A 19,091-nucleotide genomic window follows, 5' to 3' on the forward strand; every position below is an offset into this window, starting at 1 on the left:
TAGAAGACAAAAGTGATTGAGTTCCTGCATGTAAGAGTGTATTTTGTTTGTGTTTAATTATGAGGTGTGATAATGGATGCTTTGAACATAATAATTTTGGATGTTTTATGTCAAAGTTAAGCAAAGTAAAACGTTGCAATGAACGTATTTTATAATGCTTTGGTAATTGTTTATTGGTATTTAGAATGTGAATAATATCATAAAATGACTCAATTTGGGCTGATTTATTAAGTTTCATTGTAACACTATTGAGTTTACTTGCATTAAGAGTTCCTTTATTTATAGAAATCTTTTGTAGTTTGTTAAGGTTTTTTAATTGAACATAAAATTCATGCCAAGTTTTCCACAAGTTTTTAGGAATATGTTCATCCCATAGTAATTCTTTAGACCATAACTCTTGAATAATAATTCTTGCTATTATAATACATGAGCTAAGCAATCCTAATCGATCATAAATTTTGGAAATATAAGATAGAATAATTGTTCTTTTTGTAACATGGTCTGCAGGTGTAATAAACAAATCTGGTTGACTAAGCCACTGAATGCCTAAAGTTTTAGATGATTCATTTTCTCCTAACATGAGAATTGAGTTGAAAACATTGTTGTCTGCAAGTTCATTTAACAAAGACTGTGAATTAGAAATCCACTTTCAAAGTTGAAAATGGCCCGAATTTAAAACAGAACAAATTTGTTGACACAGAAGTTTAAGTGTTTGAAGCTCCTTGGCACCAGTTAATAGATCGTTTACATAGAAGTCCTTTAAAACAGTTTTGGAAGAAAGTGGGTATTTATTTGAATGATCAATACCTAACTGATTTAAACATCGTATGGCTAGATATGGAGCAGCTGAAGTGCCATATGTGACTGTACTTAACTGCAAAACCTGAAGTTCTCTCTCTGGATCATCTCTCCAGATAATTCTTTGTAGTGATTCATGTTCAGGGATCATTTGAATTTGTCCATATATTTTGCTGACATCTGCTGAAACTGCGTAAATGTATTGTTTGAATTTGATTAAAATAGGAAATATATTACTTTGGATCTTAGGACCCACATATTGTATATCCTTAAGAGACAAACCACTAGTAGTTTTATAGCTTCCATCGAAAACTACTTTTAGTTTAGTAGTGAGACTTGATTCTTTGTATACACTATGATGAAGAAAATAATAGGTTTGAAATTGTGTATCAATAGTCCTTGTAACATTGAATAATTGACCAAATTCTTGATATCCATCAATAAATTGCTTGTATAAGTATTTTAACTTTGGATTGGTTGTGAGTATTTTTTCGAGAAAATAGAAGCGTTTTACCGCAGTATCAAAGAAATTGCCTAATATTTCTGGAGGATATTTAAATGGCAATTTAACAATGAATTGTCCATTGGGAGCTTTAGATGTAGTATTTAAGAATAATTGTTTACTTTCAATATAATCTTGTGATAAAAAGTTACTTTCAGGAATTTTTTCTAATTCCCAAAACCTTTTTAATTGCTCATCTAAACTTTCAATAACAGAAAAATTGAAAATGTGTTGACTTGAAATGGGTTTTGATATTGGTGCTAAGCCTGCTACTGTCCAACATAGCATTGTATTTTGTAAAATTGGTAAGTTTTTCCCTAATTTTATTTGGCCTTTTGATAGCAAAAACCAAAATTCACTAACTCCAATTAGTATGTCTATGCATACTGGCTCATAATGAGACGGATCTGACAATTTAATATTTTCAGGAATGCGCCACAGAGAATTGTTTAAGACATATGATGGAGTAGCAGTGCTAATACTTGGTACTACTGGACAGTTCAAAATTGTAGAAAACTGTTTATTGCTTGAAATTATATTGATGCTGCTTTTTTTATGAGTAATGCTTTCAGATTGGTTAATACCGATAATTGGAATATGTCTATTGATCAATGGAATATTAATTTTTTGACAAAAAGGCTCAGTGAATAAATTTGATTGTGCACCACTGTCTAAAATTGCTCTAGCTTTATGAAAATTGTTGTATTTATCCTTACCTTGAAATGTTACAGTAGGCAGCAAAACTTGTGTAACTGGAATCTTATTTTCAACTAATAAATTTGTTTGACTAGTAGATGGCTCTAAAATTATTGTTGATTTAATTTGAGAATCAATGTGCAGCAATGTACTATGCTTTTTTGAACATTTTTTACAATTATCTAGTCTACACTGATCTTTGGTATGGCTTATATTTGATTTTATTTTTGGTAAAAAGTTATTTTTTATATAGTCAAAAGATTGATTTGAATTGGGGAAAGTTGTACCATTAGTAACATTAATTGCATTTTTATTCACATAGTTCATTAATATTGCCATAGCATCAAAAAATGATGTTTTAAATTGCTTTCGTGTTTCATAATGAGTCTCTAGATCTGTTTCATCACATTTCTCCTCTATAGTTCTCTGGAGTTGATTAAACTCTTGTAATAAATCATTGTAACCAGTTAACCTGTATTCTACATCTGAAATAGTAGGCAAATTGGTATCTATACTTGTAGCAAATTCATTTAACATTGCTAGTTCTTGAGTCAATGAATTTCTGTTTCTTATTAATTGTTTAATAGACATATTAATAATCAAAATGGAAATATAGGCTAAATAGAAATTGTAATCTAGCAATGGTTTGACAAAGGTATAAATAGACCTTTGACAATAATTGTATTTGTATTGTAACAGAGGTAATATCGTATCTACCTCGTAATCCTCGTATAATCGTACCTCGTAATATAGAAATGGTAAATTGGCAATTGATTGAAAACAGGTATAAATAGACCTGTTAAAATTGTAATCTAGCAATGGTTTGACAAAGGTATAAATAGACCTATGACAATAATTGTATTTTTCGTATTTGTATTTGTATTATTATTCGTATAGAATTAAAATCGTACCTCGTAATCCTCGTATAATTATACCTCGACCTCGTTATATAGAAATGGTAAATTGGCAATTGATCGAAAACAGGTATAAATAGACCTGTTAAAATTGTAATCTAGCAATGGTTTGACAAAGGTATAAATAGACCTTTGACAATAATTGTATTTGTATTGTTATAGAGGTAATATCGTATCTACCTCGTAATCCTCGTATAATCGTACCTCGTAATATAGAAATGGTAAATTGGCAATTGATTGAAAACAGGTATAAGTAGACCTGTTAAAATTGAACTTATATTGAACTTGAAACTTGAACTTGAACTTATGGAAATAGTATCCCAAGTGTAATTATTGTGCAATGGTAAATGGACACATTATTTCATCAAAAATAATTGTATTTTACTTGAAAATTGTATCAATTTTGAAATAATAGGAAAAAATGCAATATTGACCTAGAAATGTACACCAACGTTAAATGAAATCAGTTCCAAGTTCTAAGTAACTGGAACTGTTATCGAAATGTCAATTTGACAAATATTCAAAAATAGATATTCTAAATGACTTCAAAATAATCGTTTTAAAGTTGAAAAAAGGGGGTAATCAAAATAATGTAAAACTGCAAACCCTTAATTGCAGTAATATGATCAGAAAATAGTTTAAAAGGATATCTTCGTGTTATAATTTTAATAGCGTTCTTGAACTGTAATTTATAGTTGACCAATTCGTTTGTAGACTGAATGTCACCTCTTTGTGTAATAATTTCTCTAAATAGTTCACTACTTGACTGGGCCACTGACTGCTACTATAGACTTCGCTTGTGGCTTCTTCTTCAATAGATTGTTGCAATTGATTTTATTGAATATCACCTCTTTGTGTAATAATTTCTTTAAAATTGTTCACTACTTGACTGGGCCACTGACTGCTACTATAGACTTCGCTTGTGGCTTCTTCTTCAATAGATCGTTGCAATTGACTTTCAAAATATGGGGCTCGAATTGGACCAAAAAATATGTATAAATATCTTGGGTGGACTGTATTATTTTTGTGGTTCTAATAAAAGGAATTTATCTTCAATTTATTAAATTTATTCTTCGTCTAAAATACATTCGTTGGTGTACGTAATGAAATTGAATTATTGGATCTTGTCATTCTGACAATCGGCAACTTACTAAATATCAGCAAATATGTCATTGCCACCTTATTTAGGATTAAACAAATTATGTATTAAGTTTTAACACTTACATTTTTACTTGTTGGATTTTTGAGATGCTAGATTTAATTCTTGATTTGACTCTCTGCCATAATGTGTCAATAGTCAAATAACAAAGCTAGCAATATATAATAATTATTAATTAAAGTGCTTATTAAAAATGGCAAATAGCCGAAAAGAATTTTACCGAAAACTCCAGGAATTAAAAAGTTTCTATATAAATAAATATTTAATATATTTATGTTAAATTGTTGATCGTCTTGTATGCTTTTAAAATTTTTAAATACGTCCTCGTATATTGCAACACAAACTCAACGTGGTCACCATTCGAGTAGCACTCGAAAATTAAACCTGCTGTCGATTAGTGGCAAGGCGACTGGCGCTACGGCCGGCACTTCCAAAATACCACCCCTTCAAGTTCAAATCCTTTTTATAAACGTTAAAAATTGCAAATTTTTATTTTTTTTGCCAGATAGGGTGCACCCAATAATGATCTTTTCTCTTCTTTGGATTTTTAGCATTGAGGTTGGCAAACTAAAGAAATAAAAGTTAATCGGTGCTACTATACATATAGTACTTAGTCTACCGCGCTGTATTATAATATTACAATGCTGACAAAAAAAATCTTTATAAAGTGAATAAAACGCATAAATCATAAGAATTATTATTCTAATTTCACAAATTATGTATTAATTAATTACAAATAATTGAACTTTCTAAGTCCTAGGTTTTCACCCATGGGGATCGAAAGTAGAACCGGAAGTCGATATTTGAACTCTTCGTGTAACTTTGCGTTGATGGATAAAATATTTCGCTAATTTTTAGTCATTTTTACTAAACTTTCGGTCATAATTGTTTAAACGGAAATAATTTCAAAACCGGAACCAAAGATTTAAACTCGACTTTTCAATACACTTCAATTAATGTCACATGTACCATTTCTGCGAATCTGATATGGTACTTCGGTTAAGAACTTTTTAACGGGAAATGATATGAACCCAAAAAGCATCCGGTTCTTCTTCTTCTTCTTGAAGTACCGTCTCCTATCGGAGGTTGGCTATCATCACAGCAATCTTAACTTTGTTGGCTGCAGCTCTGAACTATTGTATTTGTATAAATCCTCCTACGTCCCACATTTCTCTTTCCCGAGATATTTCCTTGGATTATGAGCCTTAGCGGGGAGTACTTTTCCCGTCATATTATGTGGCCTAACTTCCGGTTAGAACTTTTTAACCGGAAATGATATAAAAACCAAATTTATTCATTTGTTCTCATCTTGCTAAGGCACGTCGAATAATATATCTTATACTTTTTCCATTTGCCACCATTTCGGTGACTTTCCAACGGTATTTTCCTATTGCAGCTCTAAAGCCGCAACTCTGAGGTCAAATTTCAAATATATCACATGTATTATTTCTGTGTCTATAATATGGCACTTCCGGTTAGAACTTTTTAACCGGAAATGATTTAAAAACCAAAAGTATACATTTGTTCTCGTCTTGCTAAGGCACGTCGAATAATACATCGCTTATACTACGCTGGCGACTTTAAAACAGTACTTCCGGTTTATTCTAAAACCGGAAGTCCTAGGTCAAATTTCTCACCTTTAGTACCCATAGTAACCATATAAATAATAAATATATAAATATTACAACCAAATATTTTTTCTCATCTTACTAACGCACGTCGAATAATATATCTTATACTATTTCAGTGACTTTCCAACGGTACTTCCTATTGCAACTCTACAACCGCAACTCCGAGGTCAAATTTCAAATATATCACATGTACTATTTTTGTGTCCATAATATGGCACTTCCGGTTAAAACTTTTTAACCGGAAATGATATAAAAATCAAAAGTATACATTTGTTCCCATCTTACTAAAGCACGTCGAATAATATATCGCGTATACTACTCCGGCTACTTTAAAAAAGCACTTCCGGTTTCATTTCTAAAACCGGAAATTCTAGGTCAGATTTTTCACCTTTAGTACCATCCTTGGATTATAAGCTTTCATTTGACACCACATTTGTCATTCTACCTGGTATAATGACGGAGGAGTTATATTCTCGGTCGGACGGACCGACGTACAGCAGCCTAGGTCAAATATCTCACCTTTAGTACCATCCTTGGATTATAAGCTTTCATTTGACACCTTATTTGTCATTCTACCTGGTATAATGACGGAGAAGTTATATTCGCGGACGGACAGACCGACGGACAGACAGCCTAGATCAAATTTATCACCTTTAGTACCATCCTTGGATTATAAGCTTTCATTTGACACCTCATTTGTCATTCTACTCATTTGTCATTCTACCTGGTATAATGACAGAGAAGTTATATTCGCGGTCGGACAGACTGACGGACAAACAGCCTAGATCAAATTTATCACCTTTAGTACTGTCCTTGGATTATAAGCTTTCATTTGACACCTCATTTGTCATTCTACCTGGTATAATGACGGAGGAGTTATATTCGCGGTCGGACGGACCGATAACCAGCCAGCCTAGGTCAAATATCCTACTTTTAGTACCATCCTTGGATTATAAGCTTTCATTTGACACCTCATTTGTCATTCTACTCATTTGTCATTCTACCTGGTATAATGACAGAGAAGTTATATTCGCGGTCGGACAGACCGACGGACAAACAGCCTAGAGCAAATTTATCACCTTTAGTACTGTCCTTGGATTATAAGCTTTCATTTGACACCTCATTTGTCATTCTACCTGGTATAATGACGGAGAAGTTATATTCGCGGTCGGACAGACCGACGGACAAGCAGCCTAGATCAAATTTATCATCTTTAGTACTATCCTTGGATTAGAAGCTTTCATTTGACAACTCATTTGTCATTCTACCTGGTATAATGACGGAGGAGTTATATTCGCGGTCGGACGGACCGATAACCAGCCAGCCTAGGTCAAATATCCTACTTTTAGTACTATCCTTGGATCATAAGCTTTCATTTGACACCTAATTTGTCATTCTACCTGGTATAATGACGGAGAAGTTATATTCGCGGTCGGACAGACCGACGGACAAACAGCCTAGATCAAATTTATCACCTTTAGTACTATCCTTGGATTATAAGCTTTCATTTGACACCACATTTGTCATTCTAGCTGGTATATTGACGGAGGAGTTGTGATTACAGAGAGACAGACAGACAGACAGACAGACGGACAGACGGACGTGGATAATTCAAAGTTTTCACATTTTTCCAAAATTGGGTGAAAACAACAGTAAATTTAAATAAATACTACGACCATATAAATATTACAACCACCATGTATTTTGTTAAATTTTTTTGTCATTTCAAAAAATGTTCGTACTTAGATGTATTATTTTAGTAACAATTATTATTTATATGTTCACATTAAATACCAACAACAATGCTTTTTCAAACAAAACAAACAAATATGATTTTGCTTTTCTCATATCATCTTGAAAATGTTGAATAATGAAAATAAAAAAGCAACTGCTATATCAAAATAGCTGGCCGAACCATCTCTAATAGCCAATACCACGCCACGGGCCACGGCCATTCCACCTTAATGGGCGCCTCGCCTTAGGAAGACGATTAGTGGGAAGACACCAAATGTCATGTCTATACAAAAAGAAGAAGCAGAAGCATTTAATATTCTAACCTGTCTATATCTGATAGAGATGTAACTCTGTGTGTTTGTGTCTCGAGCATGATTTCACTCATCAGACACAATCCATGAAATAAACAATATCAAACAACTTCATACCAGAATCTACAGCAGAAGCGACAAGGAAAATGAAAATAATATATAAAATTATAGCTGAAGGTAATGCAATAGACAGAGATGTGAGAAGTAACTAGATCAAATGCAAGTTTCTAAAAATCCATAATATATCTAATCCGTATAAACTGTAGTTGTTATAAGGCTTAAACTTTCCATATAATCCTGTTTGAAGAGGAAGATTTATTACAATTAAGCAAGATTATTCGAATTGAATACCATAAAAGACATGATAGATTTAACACACACAAAAAATTAAAGAATTACCGTACAACAATAAAAAAAGAATACTGGAATACTAAAAGATACAAATGGGAAACTAGTGTTAACGAAAAATTGAAATAAAGAGATCACATCTCAATATTTGTGCTATAATTAGTATAAATGCTATATGAACGTCTCTACAACTGTCAAAATATAGTCAGGCAATGTAAAATTACCAGAATTTATTGTGTTTGGCCTTACAGTATCAATCTAACAATACCTTTTCAATAATCATATTAGAAGACTGGTCTAATAAAAAGAAGATATGGACCTAAGAGTTGTTACTTAATAGTAACTAAGTCTTAATTTTACTTACTTTTATAATCTCAGATTTTTGTTGAATTTAGCATATTATGTTACAAATGAGCACAAAGCAAGGACTCATTTTTTTTTCTTTTGCAACAAAAAATTGTGTGAGAGATACAGGCCATCAATGATGGCACCTCAGACCCTATTTTCAAGTATCATTTTCAGCAAAATATGCACTTGCGGTGTTATTTTAAAATATTTCACTGAAATAAAAATTAAAATTTGCTCATTACTTCAGAAATACTCTTCTACTTCTTGCAGTAGAATCACAGACTAGTTTCCAGCAAAATCACAGTGAAGTACCAAATAGCTTGTTTAGTACTTCCGCATGTATACATCCCCTTACTTCTGCAATGTGTTGTAGAAATTTCATCAGATATTCATGTGTTAATGTTTTCAATACCCATTTCCAAACCTCGTCAATGGCAGAATCTTTTGTAATGTATTTATTTTTCTCCTAGTTGTACCACATGCATTTTCGAACAATTATCCACTATATTTTCCAAATCAAGTGTTTGTAAGGTGAGTCCTCCCTTTCCAGGTAATTCACCACTTTCAGGAAGACTTGTTTCTCTCTTGCTTTATATAGCTTACTTACTAGTAATAACTCTTTATTATATATTCTCGTTCTTGAGAATATTCTCTTGAGAGTCCTTAATCGTGCTAAGATGATACATAAAAAAGAAAAATGAAAAACGGAAAATGTGGATACGACTTTTCTAAGTAAACGTGAAACAATGAGGAATTGAACTATCGAAATAATGCTAGACAATTATTTGTTTAAGAATTTTACAACAATGTCAAAAAGTGATTTCTAACTATTAAAAAATATGATAGGGCCAAGAATAGAGAAGAAAGATCAAACATGAGAAACGCAATACCAATCTCAAGATCTTCAGTTTTTGGCGACTGGTGACTCCTATACTAAAAGTTTTAGTTTAGTGTATTTATTCAGGGTGCATCACTCTTCCATTTGTCTCATAGTTCCAGAAGTATGTCAAGTTCCACAACTCTGGACGTAAATCTACTGCATTAATAAACCTTATTGTGATTTCATTTGACCACGTATTCATCTTTTCTTTGTATGTTTTGACAAAACCAAATTAAATTTCAACACAGTACAGGAAATAAAGAGGAAATATAGAGCAACATGCAAAATTTTCGACAACAGTTCGACTTTATTGGCAACGCATCAGCAATTAATTAGATAGCTATAATGTTGCCAGCAACATACCAAATATATATTTTCAGCAACATATTGCTTCAGAAACTAGCCCGTCTAAATGCCACTTTAGATGTAGACCAATCCATGATTGAGCTGGTGACTCATGAAAAACAAAATCCCACAATTTCTCATCAGTACAATGAAATACAGAATGTAGATGACCAGGATCAGCTAATGATAGAAATAGATTCTAAATCAGAGGCCTCATCTTTTTCTGATTAGATAACCGCATCCATTACTTGCATTATTTGCTGTTAGAAGAAACTTTCATTTTATTGCTTCAGAAACTAGCCAGTCTAAATGCCACTTTAGATGTAGACCAATCCATGACTAAGCTGGTGACTCATGAAAAACAAAATTCCACAACTTCTCATCAGTACAATGAAATGCAGAATGTAGATGACCAGGATCAGCTAATGAGAGAAATAGATTCTGAATATGAGGCATCATTTTTTTCTGATTAGATCACCGCATCCATTACTTGAATTATTTGCTGTTAAGAAGAAACTTTCATTCTTTTTATCAAATAAATTTTGTGTTCTCTGCTGTTTTTGTATTTTGTTTATATACAGGGTGTCCCAAAAGTAGTGGAACGGTCGAATATTTCGCGAACTAAACATCGGATCGAAAAACTGAAAAATACGTGTTCAATCATTTTAAAAAATCTAAAAAAGGTTTTTAATACTTTTCGAAAACCTATCGAATAACACTAAACATGACCCTCCAACCCACCCCCTGGAGGTGGGGTGGGGGGTAACTTTAAAATCTTAAATAGCAACCCCCACTTTTTATTACAGATTCGGATTCGTCATGAAAAATTAAGCAGCATTTATTCGAAACATTTTTTAGAATTGTTGATAGATGGCGCTTTAATTGGAAAAGTATGATTTATTAGTGCCATCTATCAGCAATTTTAAAAAATGTTTCTAATAAATGTTGCTTAATTTTTCATGACGAATTCGAATCTGCAATAAAAAGTGGGGGCTATTGCTATTTAAGATTTTAAATTTACCCCCCACCCCGTCTCCAGGGGGTGGGTTGAAAGGTCATGTTTGGTGTTTATCGATAGGTTTTCGAAAAATATTAAAAACCTGTTTTTTGGATTCTCATTTGGAAGTGTATTTCTCGAGATTTTAGACCGTTTGTATAATTTACCTATGGTACAATCGTTTTTCCCAATTATAGCGCAATCTATCCACAGTTCAAAAAAATGTCTTGAATAAAAGTTGCTTACTTTTACGTAACGAATCCAAATCTGCAAGAAAAACTAGGGGTTTCCATTTGAGATTTTAAAGTTACCTCCCACCCCACCTCCAGGGGGTGTAGTGGGGGTTGATGTTTGGTGTCATTGGATAGATTTTTGAAAATGATTGAAAACGTATTTTTCAGTTTTTCGATCCGATGTTTAGTTCGCGAAATATTCGACCGTTTCACTACTTTTGGGACACCCTATATAAAGAACACTGTTGTTTAGTCTCATAATTTTGTAAATAATTTCATGATTTTAATACCCTATTTCATCTTTAACAATATCCCTAAGCGCGTCATAGGGTACATTCTCAGAAAATTCTCCATATCGTGAATATTCTTAAGAATATTCTCCGATTTTTCATTCTCGAGAATTTTCCAACACTATCAATGGCATACTACAAAGAAAAGTGACATAACTCAAAATTTGATAATTTTTCTTTGTTTAATCAGATACCTATCATAGATTTTTTGGTTTAACTTCTTACACAATTAGAAACATTCATATATCCATATTATTTATTTTTAATTTAAAATTTTTAGCAGTTACTGTTTAAAACTGACAGTTAAAGTAAGATCTAAAAATCTATTTTTGTCTCTCCTGAAAAATGTTGTGTTTTGAGTTGACACTTTTTTCCAGATGAGAGAATTGTTTTTTGTATATTTTGAGTTGTGTTTAATTCTTCTTTGGTTTATAATAAAATGCTTTTTCAGTTTCACGTTCATTTTAATCTTTTTAAAGTGACTATCCCTTTCTTTTGTCAACCTGATATATGTTCACTTCCTACTTTATCCTGATGTTTTTGAATTTATTCAATGACATATCAAAACTTATTTAACACGTCGACGGACAGTGCGTCAAATGTATAAGCAAGTGTTGTGACTGTATACTTGCAAGGAAATTAGTGAATTTCTTTTAGCGCTTATAGTTTATCGAAACAATGAGTTTTTTAAAATGTATTGTAAAAATGTGTACTACGACCCTGGACGTCATGTCAGATTTCATATGAATCTGTAGATCTATCAAATTTTTGTCACAACTCATTATTTTAAAAATGTCGTCTATAGACGTTGTGTAACATTACATAAATGGAAATTAGACATCTATAGACGTTCTGTCAGTCAACATGCTAATCTCTTTTTATATATCCAGTCTTGTTTTAAACAAGCTTTTGATAGTGTGAAAAGGAAAAAAAATGCTTGAAGGTATACCTATAACAAATATATCAGACTCATAAAAATGATATTGCAGGCTCAAAAGCCACAGTTAGAATACATGGGAATTGACTCCCCTATTTGACATCAATGTGGGAGTGAGACAGGGAGATGCACTATCACTATCAACCATGCTATTCAACCTGGTTCTTGAGGCAGTCATCAGAAAAATATAACGGCCATATAAATACCAACTCAGTACAAATTACTACATATCGTCGTACTACAATACCTCCTATAGTCAGTTAGCTAAACTCAGACACAACTGGCTAGTGATTTTAGTCGGTAATTTTTTTGTTTTTGTAAAAATTGGCAAAATTACTAATTATTTAGTCATTATTAACTATTTAGTAATTATTTTCTTGCCAATTTTACGAAATTGGCAAAATTACTTACTACAATCACTAGCCAGTTGTGTCTGAGTTTAGCGAACCGACTATATCTGCTTTTTCATGAGTTTTGTAGGAGACGAAAAACTTTTTTAGGGTCACCCACTGTTTTCATGACATTTTTTTTGACTGGTTTTGTAGTAAATTCAACTACTTATTTACTAAAAAACAAGTCAAAACTTACTATGAAAACAGGAGGTGACTCTAAAAAAAGTTTTTCGTCTCTCCTACAAAACTCATGAAAAAGCAGATAAGAGGTATTGTCAGATCACCGACGATATGCAGATGATGTAGCGTAGCTATCATTAGAAGGACCATGCATTAGCTAATAGAAATGTTCAAGGAAACTGATCCTGAGGCACAAAATAAAAAAATAAATCAATCAAAATAAGCAAAACAAAAACCAAGTACATGACCATCAAAAAACACCTGGCAATGAAAATAATATCGCAATAGACAACTATACCATCGAATGTTTGGAAGCCTTCACATGTCTGGACAGAGAAATCGATCAAAAGAATTCAGTAAGTAGTGGCAATCATGCACATATTTCCAGTGGGAATCATATATACCTACTATGCTAATAAAAGATTGATGATATAGAAATTTTTAGACAAAATAAATGACTATCTACAGACCCTTAATTAGATCCATTGTAACCCATGGTTATGGGACCTTGGTAATGACAAAATAAGATAAAGCACAACTCAGAACATTAGAGAGAAAGATACTGAGAAAAGTATATGACACAGTGTAAAAGGAAGACTGCATATGGAGTCAGGAGAGATGACAATATTAATGAAATGAATGAAGGGCATGATATTGTAAGATTTGTTAAAAGTCAGAGACTAACATGGCTGGGACATGTCCAGAGAAAACAAGATTCAAAATCTACAAAGAAAATAATACAATGGAAGCCGACAGGAAAACGAATAAAGGAAGACCTAGAACTTGATGGTTGGATGAAATAGAAGATGACCTGAAAACTATGAACATAGTACAATGGAGGAGAAGGGCAAGAGAGAGGTCTAAATGGAAGGAAATAGTCATACAGGTAAAGACCCATTCAGGGTAATGATGCCAAAAGAAGTCTTGTTTTATAATTGAAATATTTTTTATACCACAAGATGGTACCTATGTTATTTTATTAGGTATCTTTTATTTCTATTATTCACAAATCATTAATAAATGGAAGATATACAATAAGCCAATTGACTACAGTATGAATTGCTTGCATTCAAGAAACTAGGTAGAAAGGACAAAGGGCAAAAGAACTAGGCGAAGGATACAAATTGTGGTATGCAGGGAGTAGTAACACTAGAAATGGAGTTGGTATAATTGCTGATAGTGTAAGAACGAGTGATAGAATGATGTCAGTGAAATTTGTAATTGATAAAGAGGTATTGAATGTTGTGTGTGTGTGTGTGTGTGTGTGTGTGTGTATGCTCCTCAAACAGGTCTGCGTGAGAATGAAAGAAGAGCTTTCTATGACCAATTAGAAGACGTCCGGAGTGATATTTCGTCAGAGGAGAAAGTTATAATAGGAGGTGATTTCAACTCACATGTGGGCCAAGCCAAGGCAGGATACGAAGCAATACATGGGGGATTAGGCTTTGGAACTAAAAATGAAGCTGGATATGATATGCTTGAATTAGCAACAGCACTAGATATGGCGATTGTTAACACATTCTTTAAAAAGAGAGAAACTCAACTTATTACGTACAAAAGTGAACAACATCAATCCCAAATAGACTATTTCATAATAAGGAAAGAAGACATACGTGAACGCAAGGTCTGCAAGGTAATAGTTAGTGAGACAGTAAGCCAACAACATAAGCTGCTTGTTCTGGACATCGAAGTAAAAAGTGAAACTAGGTAAACCAAAATAATGGAGAGGGCCACAAAAAATCAAGTGGTGGATGCTAAAAGATGAGAAAGAAGGTCTATTCAGGGAAAGAATAGTAGAGAAAATATGTTGGAACATGAAAGGAAGCCCTACTACAATTTGGAGAAAAATGGCCAGCAGTATTAGAGAGACTGCTATTGAAATACTGGGGAAAATGTCAGGAAAAAAGTTTGAGGATAAAGAGACTTGGTGGTGGTCAAACAAAGTATAAGGAAACATAAAAGAGAAGGGAAAATTATATAAAAAGTGGCAAGAAACCAGATCCAACACAGATCTTCAAAACTATATGGTAGCGAAAAAGGAAGCAAAAGTAGCAGTAGCAAAAGCTAAAGCAGAAGCATATTCAAACCTATACGATCAACTTGATACCAGGGAAGGCGAAACGACGATATATAAAATAGCCAAACAGAGAAATAGCCAAAGAAAGCAAAAGATTTTAATCAGATTAGATGTATCCGAGATGAAAATAATAAAATACTAGTTCACGAAAAGGATGTCAAAAAGAGATGGAGAAAGTACTTTGACAGCTTATTAAATGAAGAATTTGACAGACAGCCTGTGGAGTCAATGGAGACAGTAGCAGCAATTGTCACCAAAATAACAAACGAGGAAGTGGCTCAAGCGCTTCAAAAAATAAAGAAAGGAAAAGCGGTAGGACCAGATGATATTCCTGGGGAAGTATGGAAAGCATTGGGAGAGACAGGAACAAGGTGGCTAGCAGGTTTATTTAATAGAATTATGGAAGTTGGACAAATGCCAGACGAATGGAGAAGCAGTATACTAGTACCTACCTACAAAAACAAGGGAGACATACAGCAGTGTACAAACTACAAGGCTATAAAACTGCTTAGCCACACCATGAAAATATTGGATAGAGTAATTGATAGACAGATACGTGAAGAGACCGACATATCCAAGAATCAATTTGGCTTTAGCAGGGCAGATCAACAACAGACGCAATTTTCATTATAAGGCAGTTGATGGAAAAATACAGGAGTAAACGCTCATATGGTATTCATTGATCTTGAGAAAGCATATGATAGAGTTTCTCGAGAGATTCTATGGTGGGCACTCAATAAGAAAGGAGTCCCTGGTGCATATGTAAAGATTGTGAGGGATATGTATGAGGGAGTAACAACTAGTGTTAGGACAGGTGTGGGAGAGACTGCTAAATTTCATGTGAAAGTAGGATTGCACCACGGCTCGGTGCTTAGTCCGTATTTATTCTCATTAGTTTTGGACCAGATAACAGGCAAACTACATGGTAACATTCCATGGTGCATGTCGAGTTAGTAGCAAATAGTGAAAGAGACTTAGAACAAAAACAGTGGACACAAGCTCTGGAGGAAAAAGGTTTAAAACTTAGTAGGACAAAGACAGAGTATTTGGAATGTTCATTTAAAGATGGAGTTACTACAAATAAAATGGTATCTTTGGATGGTGAACTGATTGTAAAAAACAATAGTTTTAAGTACCTGGGATCAGTATTACAGAGTAATGGAGAAATAGATGGAGATGCATGCAGTAGAATTAGGGCTGGATGGATGAAGTGGAAGGAAGTGAGTGGTGTGTTGTGTGACAGAAGAGTTCCAATGAAGCTGAAAGGAAAATTCTATAAAACAGCCATAAGACCGGCTATGATGTACGAAACTGAATGTTGGGCAGTGAAAAAGAAAGAGGAACAACGAATGCATGTGGCGGAGATGAGAATGCTTAGATGAATGAGTGGAGTGACAAGAAATGATAAAATTAAAAATGAGTATATTAGGGGAAGTCTAGGTGTGGCGCCAATTGATGCCAAAATGAGAGAGAATATATTGAGATGGTTTGGTGATGTTCAACGTCGAGACGTTAATCATCCAATACGAAGAGTAGCTGAAGTGCAGATTCCTGGAAGGAGTAGGAGAGGAAGACCAAAGAAGACGTGGGGGGAGACGATTAGGCAGGACATGTTGGTAAAGGGGATTAATATTGATATGACCCAGGATAGAATTGTTTGTAGAAATGCAATTAGGGAAGCCGACCCCGCATAGGGATAAGGCAAAGAGAATGATGACGAATTGACTACAGTGTGACCTGTGTAAACAGCTTAAAGGAAAAAAAGTAAAAATGAAACTCTAGTATCAAACTTTGTTCCTAATGCTACAATAGCTTATGATATTTACCTATTTTAAAACCTTAAGCGTTTTGTGTATAAAATATGTACATAGTAGTTGGGTTCAGGGTGCTGTGTGTATAGACATTATTCATGGGGCATAGCTGCATTATAGGCCATAAATTATTTGCGGAGCCACGGACACAATCGCAAACTATAGTGCAGAGAATAACATGTTAAAATACCTGAAGTTCATTGTTAATTTATTCAAGTGTTTTCAAATCAATCGATTTTTGAAAATAATGTGTTTTAGTTCAGTATTGAATCAAAAAGTCTATTCAAGTCAGCAAAACATGTTTCTTTTAATGTTACTTATCATTTTTCAAAATAATGAATATTTTAAATCTTATATTTTATAAAAAAACAATTGAAATAAATGACCCAAATTGTGTATTAGTAGATATAAATTATGAATTATAACCTTTATCATGAATTTTCCATATAGGTGATTAATGAATGGTAGGTAGAAATGTTTAATTTATAATAATATACAAAAGCATTCTTTAAAGGTTACCTGATGACTACATTTAGTGCTTTAATCATCAAAAAACCATTATCATTACAACATTTTTACAATAATAAACAAAGGCTACAATCAAATAAACTACATGTTGGACACTGGAATTTGAACTGGAATAATAAAAATATAAATAAAAGTGCCTGTAAGTATAGGTATTCCTTCAAGGTAAAGACTCCACTGATTTACTGATTGGTGGTTACTGAAATGAGGCAAATTTAGGTCACTGGAGTTTTATATTTTACATAATACAAGAAGACTTATTAATATATACTTTGTTGTAATGAGAATGATAAATGAATTTCTATATGTAAATGTATTCTAGTGTTATCATAAACTCATGACATAAGCATCTATACTATTACAAAATGTGGAGAGGAATCTTTTCAATCGGTGCCACTTAAAAACTTGCGATTTGTACAATCTTAGCAGTGGCCGAATCGCCTAAATCGGTTTCTTAAAATATAACGAGCTTACTGCTGAAAATGTTTCATTTTTATTATTGGTGGATAGGATGTGGAATACGTCAATACGTTAAAGTCTCACCTTTGAATTTAAGCTCATGTTGGGGCTCTATTTGCAAAACTTGCTCTGGCTTGGACATTATTTAACTTAACACTTGAAAACTAAAACACAAAATATACTCAAATTACTAGGATTTCTATACTTTTATAACCCAGTGACAGATCCCGGTTATACTGCACTTTTTGTAACGTTCAATGCGCACAATCCAAGAATATGACATTTGACAGAGTGACACTATTGACATAATTGTCGTTAGTAGATTCAAATTCATAATTTCATTAATTTCTTCCTCTTAAACTAATTCTAGTTTATTGTTCAAGCAAATATTTTCATTCAATATTTTAAATGTATATTCAAATTCAATGTATCATCGAGTTTTTAAAGAATAAATAAATAATTGGTGATGTCTGATGTCATTAATACCTTACAGCTGTAAGGAAAAACATTATTGAAATTATTAAAATAGAGACTATTACTATTATAATAGAACATTATTATGATCCACTAATTTTAAATATAAATGATATTTTTTTCAGTCAAAATTAAAAAGTGTGCGCTCTAGCGCCATCTCTTGAATAGTATTCCAATTTATGCTTGAGTTACTGGTTACTTCAGTTTTCAACTTATCCGTGGAGCTTACCACAGTGTCCTTTACTGTGGAGCTTACCCTTTTTTAAGTTTGTGATGTATTAAATTTGATTTTTTGGCGGGTTGGTCCCGTTTTTGAAACTAACTCGGAATAAAATTTATTGCAAAATCTCAGTTTTATAAATATACTCGACTACAAAATAAACAACTCCATCGCTTTACCTATATTTTTTATGATTTAAAATATTTTTCCACCTACCTCCACCGAAAGTATACATTTCCTGACCTGATTGTAGGGAGCAAAGTCGTACTTTTCCTCCATAGGGAGACAAAAGTAGGTAATTTTACTCCCTAGGGAGTAAAAGTAAAAGTGACGTCCCGGTATGTCATTGATGAAATAACTTATTGATGCCCTATACAATATTCTATTTTGTATTACGTAATTATATATACATTTTAAAGTTTATTTAGAATACACTGATTTTGCAGAATGGTAAAAAACCGTAAAATTTTATTTTGCTTTAACAATGTTTACATTAATAATTTGACTTATATTTGACCGTTAACAGTTATACTGTAATTATTGTTAGTTTTAGTTCTCTAATAAATTTTGTTAGTTAGTTACATAAATAAATTATTTAAAAATGAAAAAATGACTTGTTATTTGAGGAAGGTGGAAACTTGTTTTTTAATTTCACGACAAATCCTTTTCCTTTCACAAAAACCATGTAGGTGGCGCCGAACAAACATTGGACTCCATTTTTTATTGAAAAGTATGCAATTTAGCGCCACCTTTTTTGCAGAATTCTAATTTAAACGTTACTTCAGTTTTCAACCTGTCGGTGGCGCTAATAGGTAAATTAGTATTAAATT

At 32.8% G+C, this 19,091-nt stretch overlaps 1 protein-coding gene across 1 annotated transcript in view; it reads right to left on the reverse strand.

Annotated features, from left to right (window-relative positions):
- LOC114333105 (vesicle-associated membrane protein-associated protein B/C) overlaps nt 1-17,838 on the reverse strand; it is an 82,522-nt gene extending 64,684 nt beyond the window's left edge. The window contains exon 1 of the mRNA XM_028282937.2: nt 17,652-17,838. Within this exon, the coding sequence (XP_028138738.1) occupies nt 17,652-17,709 (58 nt within the window). The 5' untranslated portion in view covers nt 17,710-17,838. The remainder of the gene's footprint in view (nt 1-17,651) is intronic.
- Between the last annotated feature and the right edge of the window lie 1,253 nt (nt 17,839-19,091).

Source organism: Diabrotica virgifera, chromosome 1 (assembly GCF_917563875.1).
Source record: "Diabrotica virgifera virgifera chromosome 1, PGI_DIABVI_V3a".
In the NCBI taxonomy this organism is placed as follows: domain Eukaryota; kingdom Metazoa; phylum Arthropoda; class Insecta; order Coleoptera; family Chrysomelidae; genus Diabrotica; species Diabrotica virgifera.